Source organism: Anneissia japonica, unplaced genomic scaffold (genome assembly GCF_011630105.1).
Source record: "Anneissia japonica isolate Jap-2015-1 unplaced genomic scaffold, ASM1163010v1 scaffold287785_len535756_cov143, whole genome shotgun sequence".
NCBI lineage: Eukaryota > Metazoa > Echinodermata > Crinoidea > Comatulida > Comatulidae > Anneissia > Anneissia japonica.
This window is the reverse complement of record NW_022696924.1, coordinates 129,373-149,963: the sequence shown is the minus strand read 5'-3', so window position 1 is coordinate 149,963 and position 20,591 is coordinate 129,373. Positions and strand designations below refer to the sequence as shown.

Sequence of the window (20,591 nt, the reverse complement as noted above, 5' to 3'; positions counted from 1 at the left end):
GTGTGCTTTCTATATTTCAATGAAATATGTATTGCTTACATACCATGGATGAATCGACATGTTTAATGAGCCATATTTCGTTTGACTGTGTTTCCAATATCTCCACCTTGTCGCCCTGCTGTACGCTCAACCTATCGTTATGGTAGTTGTCCAAAACAGTATATTGGCAAAACATCTCCTACAAAGTAGTTTTTGTGTTATTCAATACTAGATGACATGCTTTAAATATGTGTAACCATTTTATACTTAAAATTATGAAATGCCTTGAAGTAATGTTTAAATCATTATTATTTCATTATGTTGTCCTATATTTTAAATGATTACATAGGCATACATTTTTGTGTTCATCTAAAAATAATTTTCTCTAATAAAAGTTGTTTGAATTTAGAACAAATCTCAACTTTTAACATAGAAAATGTCTGAGTGAAAATCTCTTTTTTAATTAAAGAATTTATTAGCTCATACAGCCAGGGAAGGTATAGGCCTATGTTTAATCTGTCGGTTTCAGTTTTATGGCGGAACTACAAAATTGAAAATGCCATAAACATATATTGTGAATAATAGCAAAATTCAATTCAATTCAATTCAATACTTACATCTTCAGCTCCTGATGTCGACACTGAACCATTCCTAGTCTTGTTTTCTTGGTGTTCCTTCAAAAGTCTTGCAACAGTCTCATTATCTTGATTGTTACTTATAGAAGATTCTCTTAGTTCTAATAACAGCTCAGCCTCTGTTATGTTTGCCACATCATCTGATAAAATTAGTGATCATCATAGTCATCATCTTCTGTTCTATATCTATTATTACTTCCATAGCTGTTATTATTATCTTTATTATTGATATTGTCATTATTTTTGTTTATTATCAATTATAAATATAATATATGTATAATTATATATATAATTTTTATATTTATTACCATAATAATAATAATAACAAATTACTATGATTGTAATAATTATAGTAGCAATGATAATTATGATAATAATGATAAATTTGTACTCTATGAAACTAAAAAACATTAGACCACAAACCGAATACCTATATCACTTACGGTGTTTAAGCCTATTACATTACATGCCAATTACATTTATAATATGTAAATTAACATCCACTTTTAATCATTCTTTTTTTCTTTAAACAAATATTTTAAAAGACTTTTATTTATTATATTTTAAAAAGGCAGTAGGTAAATATTTTTGCATAATCTACAAAGAAAGAAGAGGCCTGAGTAGCTTAATTCAATTTCCTATCAGTTTTATAGGGACTATATCGAATACGGTTAAGATTTTCTAACCTTCTACTTTGAGGTAACCTGTACAGGAAACAGATCCATGACAGTTCTGAGCTTGGCACGTGTATTCCCCAGAATCAGAAGGTGTAGCTTCTGCTAATATCAATGACCAGACGTCATTTTCATCAAGTACATATTGATAATGCTGATCCTCTGTCAACTCTTTACCATCTTTAAACCATTTGATATCTGGATCTGGATTGCCAATAACACCGACATCTAATCTTGCAGGATCACCATCCTTAACTGTAACTGGTGAAATAGTTTGCCTGAATGTTGGAGCCCCTTCGAAATCAGATGATTCTGAATTATACTCAGGTTGTTGAAGTTCAATAGATGAAAGACTCCTACTTTTAGTATATAAAGGCTCTTCTTCACAAGATGAATTATTAGTTACCGGCAAGCTAAACACATCGTCATCATCTTGTTGTACTGGTGTGGCTAGTATAACATCATTATCCACATTTAACTCATTATTATTACTAACAGACTTTGTTGGTGGTACAGTTAAACCAGATGAACTATGTTCTAATTCATTGTATACTACCAATTTCTTATCTGGTTTCTCCACTGATTCTTGGTAAATAATATCTTTGCAGATATTTAATGTGTCCAATTGACTTAGATGCACACTTCCGTCCATGCTTAGTCTGTTATCCATTTTCACATTAACAATATTTTCTTTCTTTCTGCACAGCATAGACTGACTTCTGTTTACCGATCTTGCCTTCTTGGCTTTCTCGTCAAGTTTGAATGTCAACCCAAATTCTTGTACCTTTGAACTTCTAGGACTGGACTTTATTGTTGTCTCAAACATATTTATAAGAGAAGAAATTGGTCTGTCAGATCTATTGGCCCTTATTGGCCTTTTTGTTACCGAAAATTCATCTTTCAAAACCTCGGGTTTTTCTCGTTTGTCGTCTTTTACATAATCATTATGTTTTTGGCCATTTTGTATTGTTACATGTTCATTTATAATATCTTTGTTGTGTATTGTTAGTTCTTTCATATTTTTATTGTCTCTGTCTTTGTTCTCTTCCATAAATAAAACTGATACATCATTAGTTATGCAAAATTCCTCAATATATTTATCTTTCGTTTGTTCAGTAGCAATTTCGTGGATCACATTTTGTTTATTATTTTTCTCTTTAACAATCTGATCTTGTTGAAATTGACTTCTTGGCAAGAACAAGCTTTGAGTACGATTCGGAACTGACCTACATCGATTTGAACTAGTATCTTCTTTTTGAAATGGTAAATTGTTGGCCTGCCAACTTAAATAGCGTGGATCTTTTCTTATAAATGAATGTGACTTCCGTCTGACTGGGATTCTTGCAGACATGCTCCTTGAAATTGAGCTTTTCTGTGGTACCTTCTGATCATCAGATTCTTCGCTCTTTTTTCTTTCTAAATTATTGTGTTTGGGTTCTTCAGTAGACACCAAATTTAATTGTTGATCTTCTGTTTTCATCGTATTTGGTTCTTGTATTGTTACAGCCAATGGTAGTTCTTGGGCCGCGGAACTTCTTTTAAGTGTTTCTGAGTTGCCTACATTGTTTTCTTGAGGCAGAATAACTTGTTCTGATTTTACCGGAGAAGTGGTTTTACTCTCACTTGCTTTCACCTCTTTTTCGTTTTCTTGTTGGAATTTTATACCTTGTCCCCTTCTTTCTGAAAAGCTTCTTTTCAGTAGCCCCTTTGGTTCTTTTAATTCGGTTTTCAGGTTACCATGTAATTGTAATATTGGTCTTTGCGTTCGATCAGACTGACTTCTAGAAAGTTTAACTGTTGGTTTCAGTTTTTGTTGCTCAAGAAGCATTGCATTGCCAAGAAAACCAGAGAGAATATTTCGAGCCTTAACTTTTCTTAAATTAGCAGATATTGGTTCTTCCATTTCCAAACCTTGAGTAAAGTTTGGGACCATAAGTTTTGGTTCAGGTGCTGTAATGCATGTAGACATTTTTTCAGGGTTGTCTAGACTTTCAATATTTATAGATAATATTTCCTTTTCTTTTTCATTTTTTCGTAAATCACTAACGGATCCTTTCTCAATTGAGATAGAATATCTATCACATTGCCTGGAAGTAGGTATAGGTGCTGAAACATCTACTAAATGTAAAGGCATTTGAAAATCTGAATTTAACTTTTTTAATATTGCATCATTGTTTTTGCCAGTTTCTTCATGCTCATTATTTTGTAAAGTGTTTTCTTTACAAATTTGTTGGTTCCAATGTATTAATGTTGGAGTGCGGGTCTTCAAAATTTCAGAAACAACTGCTTGAAGCATAATTTCATGTAGTAAATCATTGAAAATCTCCTGGTCCAACTTGTTTTTCTGAGACGTCTTCTCAGAAGCTTCTTTGATTAATTCATTTAGAAGTTGTTGAGGTAGATTATTCGCATGATCATAGGGAAGATTCAAACCCTTCATTTTTTCTTTAGTGTGATAGCTGTGTCTGGATTGTGTTATATCTTTTATTCGAAGAGCCGCATCGATCAAAATTTCTGCTACAACTTTATCTGCAAAAGACCCTATGGCTTTCAAATAATTTGTATTGCTGGCTGTTTTTATATTTGTTGTACCAGCTTTGCATCCAATTGCTTTCTTGGTAGGAATGTTAGAAATATTTTTTTTACATTTCGAATAATTAGAAAGTCCTTCTATTACAATTTGGCTTGACAGAACATCAGCCATCATTTCTATTGATGTGTCCTTGTTTTCAGCTTCAACCTTCCTGATCATTTCATATGGGTTGTGAATATTTAACAGATGAGCAGCCATTTCAGGAAAACTTGGATCTTGCTTGTAACCCTGCATTCTTTGATTTTTTAATGGACTTGAAACATACTCCATGTTTAGACATGATGATGATCGATTAAGACTTTCAATGTCTGATATTTCAGATTCTAAAGATACATCTTGTGGATTTATCGGCTCAATGTCTTTAGAATCAACTGATAATAGGTGTTCGTCTATGGAAAGTGATGTATTACAATTTGATCTTGATGTTAGACTATTTACAGAAGATTCCTGATCATCTGTTGTAGAGGATCCTGAACTTGAGAGACCTGATCTTAACTCTTCCAAACGCATTCTGAGCTCTTTCTCTCCCTCGTTATCTAATGACGCAAGGTTTAGGACAGTGTTGACAATGTCCATACAAGTATCAACTTTTTCAGACAGTCTAATGGCTCTTTCCATATCCAAATCCGGGTCCGATGTATTATTAAACAACCGATTTCTTGTTGAGTTTTGATAACCTACAACATGTAAAAGATCGTCATCTGAATCCACTTCCACAGAATTCTGTGCCATCTGTAAAGAATAAAGAAGTTGATCCGTACTGTCAGTTGAGTCATCTGTAGCACAGCTATTGTCACCGTCATAGGACCTTTGGTATACATAATCTGATTGCAAATGTGTCGCTAAGTTGATTGGTGTAAAATTAACCTCGCCCATAAAGGGTTGAATGAAAGAATCATCAACACGATATTGTGTACAATTATCGTTGCTTGTTTTATCCGGATTAATGTTTCTACCAATATTGATATTCATTCCTGGAGTTATGCATTGAAGTGTCACACTATCACTTAGTTTGACGTGACAGACATCTTCATTTTGAGACTGGTCTTTTAATATTGCACCATTGTTACTAATCATTTCAACTTCATTTGCAGTGCAGCAATCATCGATTTTGGTATTTCTTTCCAACTCCAATGTCAAAATACTTTTCTGTTGTTTTTCAGATGATACTAAATCTTGGTCACTACCTTTAATATTTTGATACGCATTATTTATAGTCACTCTTGGCTCAACCATTTTCTTTCCTGCTTCGTCAATAGGTCTAGTAACAGTTGTAACTTTTGATGAAATTGTCATTGGAGATATTACAGAACTTACCACACAGTTGTTATCCTTACGATCTGAAAAATAAAATAATAATGATAATAAAAATTAATATATTGAAAAATGAATATTCAATAAGTATAATATAAACCTGCAATCTTTAAAGCAGTGGAAATAAATAGGGCTGTGAGACCATATGTGTAAGAGCTCTTATTAAATATTTAAATTATTATTATTATTATTATTATTATTATTATTATTATTATTATTATTATTATAATATAAGAAAATAATTTATTATGAAATTTTGAAGCTGACATGAACATCAAATTGCTTAATTAACAGGGTCAAATAATACAAATAAGTAATCTTTATTGCATATCATCTTAAACAGCATACCAAAGGTGAGGACGGAAAATAATGAGAACTCGAGCGGGTCGAAAGCCTTAATTTTGGCTATATTTACAGCCAGTTCATCAGTGTTCGTCAGGAGGAATTGTAATAAAATTATCGCAAAAAAAGTATATTATAGGCTCTATATCTTCGTACCAACATATAGACATATGCATTGACAATCCCATAAAAAATAACCACAGAAACTGACGACACAACCTAGGGCCCACTACTAGTCAAGTATTAGAGTCAGGGTTCCACATTTAATGTCGAAAAATACGGTGCCTTACGCTGAAGAGGGTTAGGTTTAGGCTAACTATTATCGAGATATCGTACGGTACCCATGTTTTATCGACCCATAAAAAAAATAGCCACACACTGGCGGCAGTAGTAGAAAGGCCTAGCCAAGCTAGTGGGGGGGGGGGGATACAATAGTGGGGGAGGGGAGTGAATACAAATAAATAAAATAAATTAAAATTAATATTATTATTAATAATATTAATAACAATAATGGTAAAAATGTGGTTTGGCTCAGTGGTTTTCATTCTGGTTGTTGAACTTGTAGTCAACAAGAGTAGGCCTACAAACAAATACAAATAGTAACAGACCCATGGATGGCAAAACGAACAAGGGAAAACAACGTAAAATATTAAGAGATGAGATCGATATTTATTGGAGAAGAGTGCACAGATGGTGCAACACAGCAAGAAAAAAAGACTGATTTGTCGTGGATATCCTGAAACATTTTTTCAGCAGTGGATTGACGATTTGATAGCTAATGATGAAGCCTCTGGAGGTTATCAACCTGGTCGAGTCTTGAGTCTAGGTGACAGCTTAATTAATCTACCATATGGGGTTACAACCCGACAAAGTGGGGCCCAGCCGCAAGAAGAATCTTATATGACCCACCCTTTGATAATTCCATATCCGTTTAAATCATTTTATTATTTTAACATCAATTTTATTTTTAAAATAATCTTTAAATCATATACATTATTATGCATATTGCAGTAAAAATTAGGCCAATCCTCAACATAGGAAAAGAAAGTTTCAGATTTATTTATTGAAACAGCTAACTTAAATAGGCCTACGATAACACAATTTACACATAGGATAAATTTGGAAGGAGCTGCATACACAAATGGAATAAGTTACAGAAGTTGCGGCGTTTTTTTTATAGGAAATATTTCTTGTTTATACATATTACTTCAGTTATTCCACGTATTGTAAAACTATAGAACTAACAGTTTTTATGATCATGTTCTAAATGAATTTTGATTTATATGATAAAAGTAACCGACATTATTTTTTACATATTTAATGAGAATCAAGACAAACAAACGTTCGATCCAATCAGTTACAAATGGTAAACAAATGGTAGTATAACTTGTGAGGCTGTTTTAACATCTGCTGTTTTCATTTCTTGATATTTCACATTCATTTCACTTTCTTAGACTACGAAAATCTTTATGGTTACATTTCTTCACATTTTTGTGTGGGTGGGTGTGTGTGTTTGTTTCAAAACATACGTTATTTGTTGCAAGAAACAAATAGACTTAAATACATTTTATTTATATTTAGTGTTCTATAATATAAATTTAAAATTTATATATTATTTATTTGTTAGGCCTAATTAACTAATCATAGCAAGTTAACATCACATTAAGTGCATAATTGTTAAATTCAATATTCCAGTGTTCATGCTAGGATGATCCCGACGGGGAGAGTTTCGAAATCTTTTAGATGATTATTTGAACGATTTTCACATTTTACATTATAAAGCAAACAAATTGGACAGCTTGTTTGACAGCAAAAGGGGGCATTAGTTGTAAAAGTAAAGGCTGGGGAGAATAACCCATAGGGCTAGCTCGCAGCGTCATTGTGCAGAATTTTTCACCTCTTTACATAACCGGCGTAAAGAGGTGCTACATTTTCACATCATTCCACAACGACAGGGGCTGAAATGAACCATAGCCTTCGGGTGGGGTAACACCTACTCTTTCCAATGATGCAATGGGTTTCTTTAAAGTGCAAACAAGCCATGTGTACAATAGACCTGGAACCAGCGCCGATGTTAGCAGTACATTTAGCGGCACCCCTACCTTACCATTCGGCCACTGGCCCCGCTATTTCAGTCGCCTACTACACGGGTCAGGTTGATCAGCTTGATTACAGCAAAATGGGCTACACCAATTTTTACAAGAGCTTGGTCTGCCACGACTTTTAAGGAGATTAATTTACCATTGTTTTTAAACAAATTCCTCTATTATTGAGCGAATAATTAGTTGTGGGGCTTTATTATCATTTAATAATGACTGGATTGGATTTATTCGGTGTGAACACCAAGGATAGCCCACGAAAGTCTAGAAGAAGACTTATTTCCAGTGGGGTCCCTCTGGTGGTGATTGGGCAGTACACCGAGAGACAATCCCCTACTCTTTTTTGAAGAGTGTACTGCGTTCTTTAACGTGCACATAGGCCATAAATGCACACGGGACCAACGGCTTAAACGTCTCATCCGAAAGACGATGTGCTATTATAACTTGTATTTCCGCCCTCCAGCTGAAACACAAGGAGAGGCAGCGATGGGAATTGAATCGGGGACAGAGATCTCCACGGTTCAGCGCACACACAAATTTAGAGAGCGAACGCACTCACTGCGCACCTTCCTGAATCCCAAGGGTTGTCAAGCTTTCACGACGGGGGTTCCACCCTTTCACTCCAACCAGCTAGCACCATTGATGTAGTTCAATATTTTAAAAAAAGTATGTTTAATACCTTATTAATGAAATAGAAAATAAACAATGCTACATGTTAATAAGAAGAAATAGAAAAGAAAAAGTAAAATCGTATACACACCATTAACTAAAAGAAAACATGAGCACACTACAGCACCTGTCTTGTTGCTAACAGTACAATAATAATGGCCAGCATCAGAGTCTTGTGTTTTGGGTATCTCCAATGTATGTGTATACCCCTCTTCTAATATGTGGTAGTGCGAGGCTGCATGCATTGTTTGGTCAATGGCATGACCATCTTTGTGCCATGTGACACTTGGTTTTGGATTGCCTATGGTGCACATTAGGATAGAGATGTCATGCAAAGATATTAAGTTTAATAGATGTACGTGGAATATAAAACAAGTGTAAACCTGTTACGTCATAATTAAAAATTACTAAAATACAACTGAGAAAACGGGCCTGTCCTATCTTACAACAACTTGCCTAGATCCAGGAACTCTAAATGAAGTAGGCTTAGATGTTTGACCTAATTTTTGTGTGACAATCAATGTTTAATCACAACTAAGAACTGCAACATTCAGCTTATAAAAATATATATAATTAATTGTATTTTGAAATGTATATGAGTAACATCTTTCATTTTGAAATATGACAAATCTTATAACATAAATCATTTTGTAAAAAAACAAAAAATTAAAATCAAATGTAGCCCCTTATAATTATTTCAGAAAGTTGTATGAACTTGAATTGATTTTCTAACTACAATTCATTAATTGTCAATGTTGGTATTCACTTCAACACGAAGGAATTCAATTCTATTTTATTGGATTTGGTATGAAAAAAAGTATAAAGAATGACACTAAATGCTGCAAATAAATGTAAAAGATATATAAAAAGTATAAAGAGAGCAGAAGAGCTACAAATTTGCGACTGTACAAATAAAATGTATAAAAACTAACAAGAAAACAGCATATACGCAACTTTATACCTGTCTCTTATACACATCTAGATGTGTATAAGAGACAGTCATTCCACAACGACAGGGGCTGAAATGAACCATAGCATCGGGGTAACCCCTACTCTTCCAAAAGATGCAATTGGTTCTTTAACATGCACACAGGCCAGATGTGTACACTGAACCTCCATTTTAAGTCCTTATCTGAGATGACTTGGTTCTACCAACCGAACCCTGGACGAGGAACGGCTAGAACCAGCACCAACAGTATGTTAAGGTTGTAGTTGCGGTGCCCCTAATACTAAACTTGGGCCCTACTTAAATTAAGATATTAATAACCGAGATCTAGGCATTCATATGTAAGACTATAGAAAGTAGGGAGGTTTCGCAAGCTTACAAAACGATAACGAATACGGTTACGTCATCAAATGTTTAGTAAATTCATCTCCTACAGTAGCATATCTGTCACAACGTAGGCCATTAATGCCTTTTAAATGAAAAAATGATCATATTCAGCTCGTATAATATATTTTCAAGAATGTTTTAGGCACAAATGACAATAATGTTGATGACGTATTCGTTATCATTTTTATAAGGTTGCAAACTCTTCCTAGTATTTCAAATAATTATTAAGTGCATGCAATTACAGCAGTTAAAATTAGTATGGAGTACCATCATATACTAAACTAACATCGTGCAAAATCACATGAAGATTTTTGTTTAGAAGCAATAATTAAATACATCCAAGAATAAACAACATGCTCTAACACACATGCTACAAAATACATAATAAAGAGGAAAAAATATATAAATATAAACGGTTTTTAAAATAAAAAAATATTTACCAATTACTGAGCATTTGAATTTCGTACTGGTGCCTTCTATTGCAACTATATTTGGAACATATGGAGTTGTATGATGCAAACTTTCAACATTCTGTTCAACAGAATTGCTGCTGTGAAATTAGTCAAATATTTGTTATAAAAGCAAAATTAACGATAAATCTAAAAATGATTATTATAGAACCAAAAATAGTGGTAGACATAGGCCGATTTATAAAAAAAAATTGATGTTGTCTTTTCAAAGTTCTCAATTGTTGATAGATAATCATAAATTGACTGAGATAAGAACAACCTAAAATGGCTAACTCTATCAAAAGGGTCAAGTGGTGATTTTGTATATTCTGCAATCTACAGTGTGCACACCTACACTCAACAAACAAGGCGGACATTAAGCTGTAAACAGAAGTAGGCCAATATTTGTTATTAAATTTGCATCTCCTGTTTTTGTAAAGTAGACCAGCTAATGCTGTTATACTGTATATAAATAATTGTCTGTCTAACCCACAACATTGTAGTTGTATCTCCAGCTTAGCATACCTCTGATGAAAGTAATTAATAATGATTGTCTTACTGTCCTCAATGCTCACAGTGATATATTGATTATCACATTATACAATTGAATTCCGGAAGCGGGTTGAAACAGGGAACTCAGTCGACACGGAACCCGCCCCATCCCACCCCCATACATTTTTGGAAATAGAAAAAGTTGTGGTAAAAAAATTACATGCAGATTTAAATGTTAGATAGCCATTTCCGGCCATCTAGAGGTGCCATAGACACTAAATTTCTTGCCCACCACGTTTGAGGCTGAGGTAGTAGTCTGAACCATCCATCTGTAACCCCCCCCCCAAAGGGCTTCCTTCATTCGAATTTCTGAATCCACCATTGTCAATTGAAACCTCCGTACGGTGTTAAAAAGGTGGCACTTTTCCTTTTTTTTTTTTTTCTTTTTTTTTTATCTTTTCGGTTGTTTTCCACCGTTAATTTTCGAATATTTGTTGTTCTTTTTCTTTCAATTCAATTTTCAATTCAATCCTCTTCAAGACTCATAGCACTTGGAAGAAATGATAATTTTAATCCTGTTTCTCTTCAGCCTCGGAAAAATCAAACGCCCAAAGACTTTCACCAAAATGCAATGGAGAGTGTTGTAATATAGTGCGCTCTACAACCAAATAGCCGTTGGCAAAATGCACAATACAAATGTTTGTATTATTATAACAGGGCCGTATCCAAGCTTGCCATTGGGGTGGGGGTGTGCAAAGATTGACCATCAAGGGTCGTGGAAAAGAGCCGGTGGGTCGAAGCTTCGGTTCTTCATTACAGTACTATGATAGCTTTGATGCGCAAATACCGGCATAACGATCATAAACGGTTAAAACTTCAATAGGACCTATTTAAGATTAATGTCTATTAAAGAAAATAAACACATCTTGTATCTAAGTATATTGTCGACCATTGTGGACCTTTTTCGATTTTAATTTTAATTTTTTTTTTTTTTTTTTGGGCAAGTTTTTTTTTTTTTTTTTTTTTTTTTTGAGGTGGTGGGTGGGAAGGTGCTTACATACGAGTCGGTTAATTATATTATTAATTGTCATTTTGAAGGTAAATTTTGTAAAATAGACGTTCACTTACTTTCCATCAGTATGTTCCTCATGTGTGAATTTGCTATACTCTAGAACAAAACAAATGGAAACATTTTCAAAACAACGTATAACAGTGACGAGAATAATAATAATGATGACATTGATGACGATGATGATGAAGATAATGATGAATATGGTGGCAGCGGTGGTGATAAAATGATATTGATATTTACATAGCCCTATGTTTAATTATATAATAGGCATTATAATGTTAAAATTAAAAACTTTAGGAAATACCTCAAACATTTAACTTATGATAGACCTTTAATCCTGTGTTAAAAAAGCCTCAAATATTTTATTAATGATAGGCCTATATCGATAGGGCATATCTTTACAGCCTCTGATATCATTTTGAAAACACAGCTGCTTAAACATTAAATTTAATAATTGAGTTTGTCATTTAATGTCTTTAGATTTTAAGCACCAAATGCCGGTAAAGTGTTAACTTTCAAATAAATGCGCTTAAATTCAGTGTTTTGTTAATTTTTTTTTTTGGACTCTAACTCAAGACCCCAGAGTTACTACATTAGCCTCGTGTCATACCATTTTTGACCACTGAGATTCAAGATACTGGCTAAATTGAATTCGATCCCCAAAATAGTAGCAGTGGGTAAGCGACGTCGATCTGTGGTTGAAAGAGAGGGGGGACCACTTTCAAAATAAGGAAGTCTTGGGCCGTAGGCCCAAGCCTTGGCTGGGTGCCAGGGGCCGCCTAGGGCCCCCAGTGGGGTCCAGGGTGGGGGCAAGCCCAGGAAGCTCTGGCGTCTATAGCCTTTTACAAGTTGGATCTAATTGATTTTAAGGAATGCAATTAACATTTATTTCCACACTACATCAGGAGAGGCACCAGGATTTGCCCGACGCTGGGGGCTGAGGTCCCCGACGGTGGGGTGGGGGCGTCCCCGACGGGGGCCCTACCCGACGAGGGGTCAGATTTCCCCGAAGAGAGCAAAGTGGGCGTGGTTGAGTCGCTTAAAAGATTTCGAAAATGGTCCAGGTTTCGAAGCCCCCAAAAATTTTGACAATTTTGGGGTTTCAAAGGGTTACGGTATTTAATCGATTTTAGGGTCTACTAATATGTAGAAAATACATACATTTTTTTTCCTGCCTGACGAATTGTGGTTTTTTTCCCCAACGAGGGTGGCGAGGGGCAGCTCTCCCGGGGCAGCTCTCCAGCCCCACCCCCGCTGGCGCCACCCCTGCACTACATTTTCAAAATACATTGGCGGAACCAGGGAGTGACTTTTACAGATGGAGTGTAGGTCACCTTAGCCCCACCATGGTTGGGGCTGAGAGGTAATGAAATGATTATGGCACCTCTGGTTGGCCGGAAATGGAGCTCTCAGAGACTTAAATTTGAATATAATGTTCTGTTTCTTAGGGAGGGTAGGTCCCTTGAATCTGCCACTGAAATTTATCCTGATAATCATAATCTTGCCCGCTTACATATTTCGTGCAAACTAACATTCATAAAAATAATGATTCATTATCTACTTTTATCTAATTAGCTTGTGAAGTATTCGATACAAGAAAAACAAATAAGATAATTGTTATTGTTCTTTCCACTCGCTTTGACAAGTGGGGTTTAACTATAGAAAATTGGTGAAAAGTGGGGTGGGGGAAATTGATATGATGTCCCGCTACTTTGAAAAGTTGGGGAACGTGTCCCCCATTTCCCCCACAGATTAACGCCAATGGCAGTGGGTACTGGAACGATATTCTGTTGTAATATGTTATTATATCTATTAGCTCAACACACACAGTCGTCTTTAGAAATTGAATAGTAAGTAGTTATGTCAAATTTAATATTTATGTCATTAGACTAAACCTGTTGCCTTAATGGTAGTTTTAATACGTTTTAATTGCAATTTATGAACGAAATGTGTTATAAAAACCAGGTTTATGTTCATAATATAATATTACTATGCGATACTTAGTCTGGTTCATGATTGTCGTTTTTTCTTTAACCGGTAATGCCTATGAAGTTTTATATCTAGCACGGTTTAATATATAGGGCCTATACAAATAAGGCGATTAAACCACGGGAATCTATAGGATATTCATTCATTCATTTATTTATTTATTCAGTAAAAGTCAACATAGGAATCACAACCTCATTGTTAACGGCTTTCTTGATTTATATTTATATGCAATTATCTGTTTCTAGCCGTATCTATTGTGTAATGGAGTGTATCTGGCGGTATTTGAATCTGTTCAACCATTAAGCCTCTGTGATCTAATGGTTATGACGCTCGCCTTGACAGCGAGAGGTCGCAGGTTCGAATCCAGTCAGAGGCATTTTATTACACATGCATTATTATGTCCTTTATTCTAACACTGTATTTACCTTACTTTGATGATTTATATGCATGATAAAAATGTTTATCATGCATATGCATATGATTGGACTTCTCGAATATTTCGCCTTTTCCATTTCTCCTATTTTTACACGTGCTCTTTATATGCCCACTGTATATATATTTATATATATGGACTGTATTATTATTGAATATGTCATTTATTTTGTCAGTTATCTATTTATCCTGTTTAGACCCTAGACTGTACCACCAGATTATTACATTATTTATCTTGTATTTAACATCCTAAGATTGGGCTACTTGATACCTAGTTTTGCTTATTTCACTCTATTTTGTAACTTTGTATTATTTTTTTATTTATCACTTATAGTTCTGAGATTGGACTAACTATACAATTTTTTTCTGTGTATTTCATTCATTTTGTATGGGCCACTATGTTTAGCTCTCTATTTTCATTATTTACTCTCATAGACATCAACAGTGCCAAACTATTGGCACTAAACTATTTTTTATTTTAGATATACACCCTTTATTATTATGTTAATGTGACAAGATGATCTGTCTAAGCTATTTGATTATGTCTTCACTTACACGCTGAAGAAGGTTGTAGGAACAACCGAAATATACGTGAAACTTAATATATATGTTATTGTATAGGCTCACAGATTGTATACTATATCACCGCTTTCTATTGTTTCTATTATGTTTATATATCATGATGCCAGTGTCTACCGTCACTACGCGTTGAGAAAGGTCGCAGGTGCGACCGAAATATCCGTGATATAAAGATGTTTCGTTATACGCCAACTTGGTATTTCATTTGTTTGCCTATGCTGCTCAAACTATATAATATAAAAATTCGCCCAATAAATTTTAGTGTTTCTAAAGTCAACATCTTACGTATTTGAGTGTCATTACCGTTACGCTATATTATTCAGAAATTACATATTACAAATTGTTAACATAGGCATAAAAGCATCGGAAGCTTGTCAGTTTGAATACCAAACATACAAAAACATACACACACAGAATACATGGAAACACAGAGAAATAATTAAACAAACAAACAAACAAACAGCAAAATTTAAATTTTTAAATTTGGGGTCGCCCACAACCTCCAGCACCTTCCGGAAGGGGAAGTGCCCCAGTGATCATCACGCAACAGTAATAATATCGTGCACCACCAGACACCAAGACACTCCGACAGTGTACTGCCCCGAAAGGTTCCAGCAATCATGGACGACTCTCAAGATATAAAGATATTAAAAAAGATAAATTAAAAACAAAATAAAGCAATTTGAGAAATGTTTTCCCTAAAATTAACTAATTATCACCTCTTTTAATTTATTTTTTACCGAATTTATTTTAAAAAGACTTTGGTATCATATAGCTCATTCCAGATATTTGGTACGTGAATAAAAAATAGATCTGTGACTGGATGTCAGTCTTGAAAAGGGTATATACATTTTTTTGGAATTTCTTAGGGCTTCTGCACGTTCACTTTTTGTATTACCATCAAGGATTTCGTATAAGGGAGGGGGTAATTGCCTGAGATGATATATAGATAAACATACTGCCTGTACCTTATTTATATCAAAAATTTTAAACATATTAAATTGTTTAAATAATGGACGTGATCTAGTATTTCGGGGTGAATTTTTTTTACTAGTCTAACTGCTAATTATTGTAACTTATGTAGCTTCTCACTATGTGTTGTGTAGTAATTTTCCAATATAACGTTTCCATATTGGAGGTGTGACAAGATAAAGGTGTTATATAAGCTCATAAGTGTATGTACAGGAAATATGTTTTTTCTTTATAAAAATGCCGTTATTTTTTATTTTGTTGCACAAATATTGAATGTGGGGTTTCCAGCTTTAATTTTCGTTTATAAAACAATACTTAGAATATGACTCTATCCATTCTTTTTAGGTTAGGTTGGTACCATTAATTTCTATAGAGATATTTTGTGCCTGCTTTAAAATGTTCTGTGGTTGAAAAATAACAAAGTTTGTTTTATTTACATATAGGAAAAGTTTATTTGCTTTAAACCATTCATTAAATTTTGAAAGTCCAAAGTAAACATTGGTATCATCTGCGTAAGAGATTATCTTAACTACATTGCTAAAATTGCATATATCGTTTACATACAGTAGAAATAGCAAAGGGCCTAAAATCGACCCCTGGGGGACCCCCACATATAATTTCAGATAGTCGTGATTTTATATCATTTATGCTGACAAATTGTTTTCTGCCTAGGTAACTCATGAACCATTTCAAGCATGTGCCCCTTATACCGTAATTATGAATCTTTTGTATCAAAATATCATGATTCATTACATTAAAATCTTTTGACAGGTCCACAAAAACACTGGCAAGAAATATATTTGATTCAAAAGAAGTTAGGATAGATTTAACGAGTTCAATGATGGCATGCGAGTTGGAGTGTTTTGCACGGAATCCGTATTGGTGGGGTATAATATTTTATATTTAGTTAGGTAGTCATAAAGTCTATCGTGCATTTCCTTCTCGAAAATTTTAGATGAAACAGGTAACACAGACAGATATCAGCCGATAATTAGTAATTTCATCATGTTTTCCTTTTTTTGTAAACGGGGATAACCTTAGCCATTTTTAGTTTATCAGGAACAATGCCAGTTTCAAAAGAACAGTTTATAATGTGGACTAGCGGGCTTACAATAATATTTGAAATCCTTTTTATTATTTTTGGTGATATCATATCTGGAACTCTTATTGTTGTATAGATTACTGATTATATCAGATATTTCTTTAATTGTAACGGGTTTAATGTAAAATGAGTTAGCTTGCCTGTTTTTTTTTTTTAATGACAATGGATTGACATTAGATTTTATATCTTTGCATAATTGTTTTCCAAAATTTATGAAATACCGGTAATTATTGAATTGTTCTGGTATGATAGTAAGATATGTAAATGTATCATTATTATGCTTAATGATATCGGGAAATTCTAGTTTAGTCTTATTTGGATTTATAATTGAGATTATTGTGTTTTACTTTTTTTTCATGTCCACATGGCATTTTTTTTATAATCCGGATATACAGAAGCCCCTTCTTGCCCTTTTACATAATTTATTATAGACGTTACGGTATTTATCATGGTTTTCTTTGTCCTTAAAGTTTTGCGACTTTAAGTATTTTTTTATAAAGTTTAAGTTTTTTTTTTTTTTTGCTAGATTTTAATAATCCGTTTGTCATCCATTGTTGTTCTAGATACTAGAAACACTAGCATATTAGCTTAAATTTACTTGAATTTGTTAGATCTTTTTGTTTGCTTTTTTTTTCGAACGTGTTTATCATGGATCAGTTTTATAACACCCTGGAACATGTCGTAAGCAATATTTATGTCTTTATGTTACATTTGTCCAGTCTATTTTATATAAATCATGAATAATTGTTTGAATTGATTCATCATTAACGATATATTTATACGTAATAAGATTTTCTTTGTTAGGTTTGTGTATTTGGTACAGACTTTTCAACGTCAAACACAGGTAAATGATCAGTTAAATCTGCTATAAGGATACCTGTGGTGACCTCTCTATTGATTTAGTTTGTAAAAATGTTGTCAATAAGAGTTGCTGATGTATTCGTTATCCGAGTTGGTTTGGATATAAGGGGGAAAATTTGCCATCATTTTTCGATAAAAGTTTTAACTTGATTATTTTCTGAATTTATCTATAAAAGGAAGTTCTATCATAGTGGATTGGAAAGATTCAACAGAGAGGTCAGGTGGTCTATATACAATTCCAATAATTAAATATTTTTCTTATTGTAACTAATTATTTTTAATAAAAAGTTATTCACTGTTTAATTCACAGTTGTCTAGTTTGATATCCTTTCGTTCGATAACATTATACCACTCACAAATGTAACTACCAACTCCGCCTCCCCTTTTATTTTTTTCTATCTACATGAAAAAAGTATAACCAGGAAGATTAGGACAGTGAAACATTTGGTTTAGCCATGTTTCGGTGACCCCGATAATTGTAAATTCATGATCTATTAAGTTGAGAAGCGTTTTTTTTTAAATGACTTAAAGTCCAAATGTTTACTTATGCCTCTTGTATTGAAGTGAATCAATGAAATGTCTGTTTTGTCTGTCTTTAAAATAATTATGTAAGTCATCTGTGTCAAAGTATTTACATTTGTTGAGAGAATCCATTCTATCGGATAAACTACTTTGTATGTATGGAAGCTGCGTATCAATTTTAGTATTTTCGTTATCATAATCATCACTATAACTTAGGGGATCGAAGTTTAAGCCTTTGTTTATATTATTTATCATTTGCTTCGTAACAATATGATTTCCAGTGTAGGCAGTCTGGAGAAATTCAATATCATCAAGATGGTGGAATGGAAGTATTATATTTTCTTGGTCTACATAATTGTTCATGTTACATTCTATATTAAAGTATCAAATCTAATTTGGAATTAACAAAATTGTATGAAAAAAAAGATGTCTCTATTGGGAATCAAACCTGAAATCTCTTGCTCTCTCGGCGAACGTCATACTGTTTAGACCACCGGAGGCCCGTGCGACATAATTATGGATATAATGTAACTAGTCTCTTCATACAATTTGAGGACTTACACATAGTGGATTTTAAGCTACGTAGCTTAAACACTCGCTTGTTATTTCTCAAATAAAGTCTTTCTACATGGTATTCGTTTCCTATATATTTATCTTTCTGAAACACACATTTTAGAACGATAAAAATTCGACCTATTCTTAGGTCTATCAGTGGTGTCCATGATTATAAGGCCTATAAAATGTGTACCTTGAAAAAACCCAACTCCTCACCTTTAACATTCAGGTATGCACAGCATGTTGCTCTTCCGAGTACATTGCTAGCAACACAAGCTACCTCCCCTTCATCATCGGCTTTGATACTAGTAATACGTAGCGTGCACCGTCCATCATCCGAACGACTGAAGGAAAATCGCTCGCACCTTTTAAGTCCGATTCCATTATGAAACCATAATATTTGTGGAGCCGAGTTTCCTCCAACCTGGCAACAAAACTGAATATCTGTGCCCGGAAAAGCGGTGAGGTCCTCTAATCGATTCATGAAATATGGCTCCTGTTGCTGTTCGATAGGTAATGTCAGTTCTGTGGGAAAAGTAAACAAACATGATAATATTGATGCCGGTGCAGACCTATTTATCGTGAAATAGACAACATTACCTAATAAGTTACTTCAACCACATTGAGAGTGTGGTAAGTATAGGCAGTAAATTTTATTTCGTAATTCATTATGATTCAATAATACACCTATTTTGATAAAAGTGTAGTAGACTTAGAATTAGCAGCAAATCAAATATTTGAAGAGGTTTACTTCATACGGGGTTCATACAAAGACATTCTAGGCCTACATCTGGTTTTTCAACCAATTTTTCTTAAAGCCTATATTTTTGTACCCCTCAATTCTGTGCATTTTAAACACAGAACATACATAACTTTGAAAAGAGAAGAGGTTACCCCGACAACAGCATGATGATGAGGGACATTTTGGGGAGTTGAGTTAAATTCGTTCGTTTGAGCGCTTCTTTACCATGGTTAAGCGCTATATGTATTGTACTCGCAGCGGTTATAAAAAAAACATGTCAGTGAATGAGTAGGCAAGTGTAATATACACTGATATTTTCTCTCCCAGATTCAAAAATCTGTATCTTAAACTCGTTCCAAAAACAACAACTTTCTTACAAAATTCATCTGTGGAACATATCATCTAAAAAAATATTTAATACAATATAAAAGAAAATTATAATAAAATATAATTAGTCCTTGTGTGTAAAATGTAGCTTATGAATGCTGTATTCATTTTCCATAAAACTATTGACAACCTTCTAATCAGTTACTTTGACACACGAGACATGCTAGCGTAATAACCATTGTGCTGTCAAATACAAAATAGGCTATGCTTCTTAAAATCAATAAAAAAAATCCATCTGCCCTTCCTAGTTATTACCTTCGATAGAGAGTTCGGCAGATGCGTAAATCCGGCCTTCTGAATTAGATGCTGTACATACGTATTCCCCAGCATCCGATGGATCAACGTCTGTAACTTCGAGTACAAACATATTTTCAATGCCTTCATAACTTCTGTGTTTCTTAGAGTCTCGTAATATAATCCCATGGTTAAACCACGTAACTTCCGGTTTAGGACAACCTGAGGTAAGAAATTCATTGATAAAATAATACAAAATTTATTAGAGTTCTATATAACAGAAATAATAATAATAATAATAATAATAATAATAATAATAATAATAATAATAATAGTAATAATAATAGTAGTAATAATGGTAACGATGATGATAATAATAATAATAATATTAAACTTGTATAGTGCAAAATGCACATGCTCGATACACATGGTATAGGCCTACTCTATATAGGCCTACTTATTAAAATCCAACTTCCAATCAATCGAACTACTAGGACATTTCTATTTCAAAATCAACAAAGCAACTACTGCTAGACCTATATATATATATATATATATATATATA

General features: G+C 33.7%; 1 protein-coding gene across 12 annotated transcripts in view; it reads right to left on the bottom strand.

The window, feature by feature from the left end:
• The window catches only part of LOC117102173 (muscle M-line assembly protein unc-89-like), a 58,688-nt gene that overhangs the window by 19,670 nt on the left and 18,427 nt on the right, over nucleotides 1-20,591 (bottom strand). For 7 of the 12 annotated variants that reach the window (XM_033242388.1, XM_033242383.1, XM_033242386.1 and 4 more), the window contains exons 4-11: nucleotides 20,048-20,248; nucleotides 18,880-19,188; nucleotides 11,708-11,747; nucleotides 10,079-10,188; nucleotides 8,397-8,606; nucleotides 1,301-5,221; nucleotides 597-754; nucleotides 44-178 (exon numbers count right to left, since the gene is read on the bottom strand). In XM_033242388.1, the coding sequence (XP_033098279.1) occupies nucleotides 44-178; nucleotides 597-754; nucleotides 1,301-5,221; nucleotides 8,397-8,606; nucleotides 10,079-10,188; nucleotides 11,708-11,747; nucleotides 18,880-19,188; nucleotides 20,048-20,248 (5,084 nt within the window). The remainder of the gene's footprint in view (nucleotides 1-43; nucleotides 179-596; nucleotides 755-1,300; nucleotides 5,222-8,396; nucleotides 8,607-10,078; nucleotides 10,189-11,707; nucleotides 11,748-18,879; nucleotides 19,189-20,047; nucleotides 20,249-20,591) is intronic. The other 5 variants (XM_033242384.1, XM_033242387.1, XM_033242379.1 and 2 more) reach the window with 5 other exon arrangements.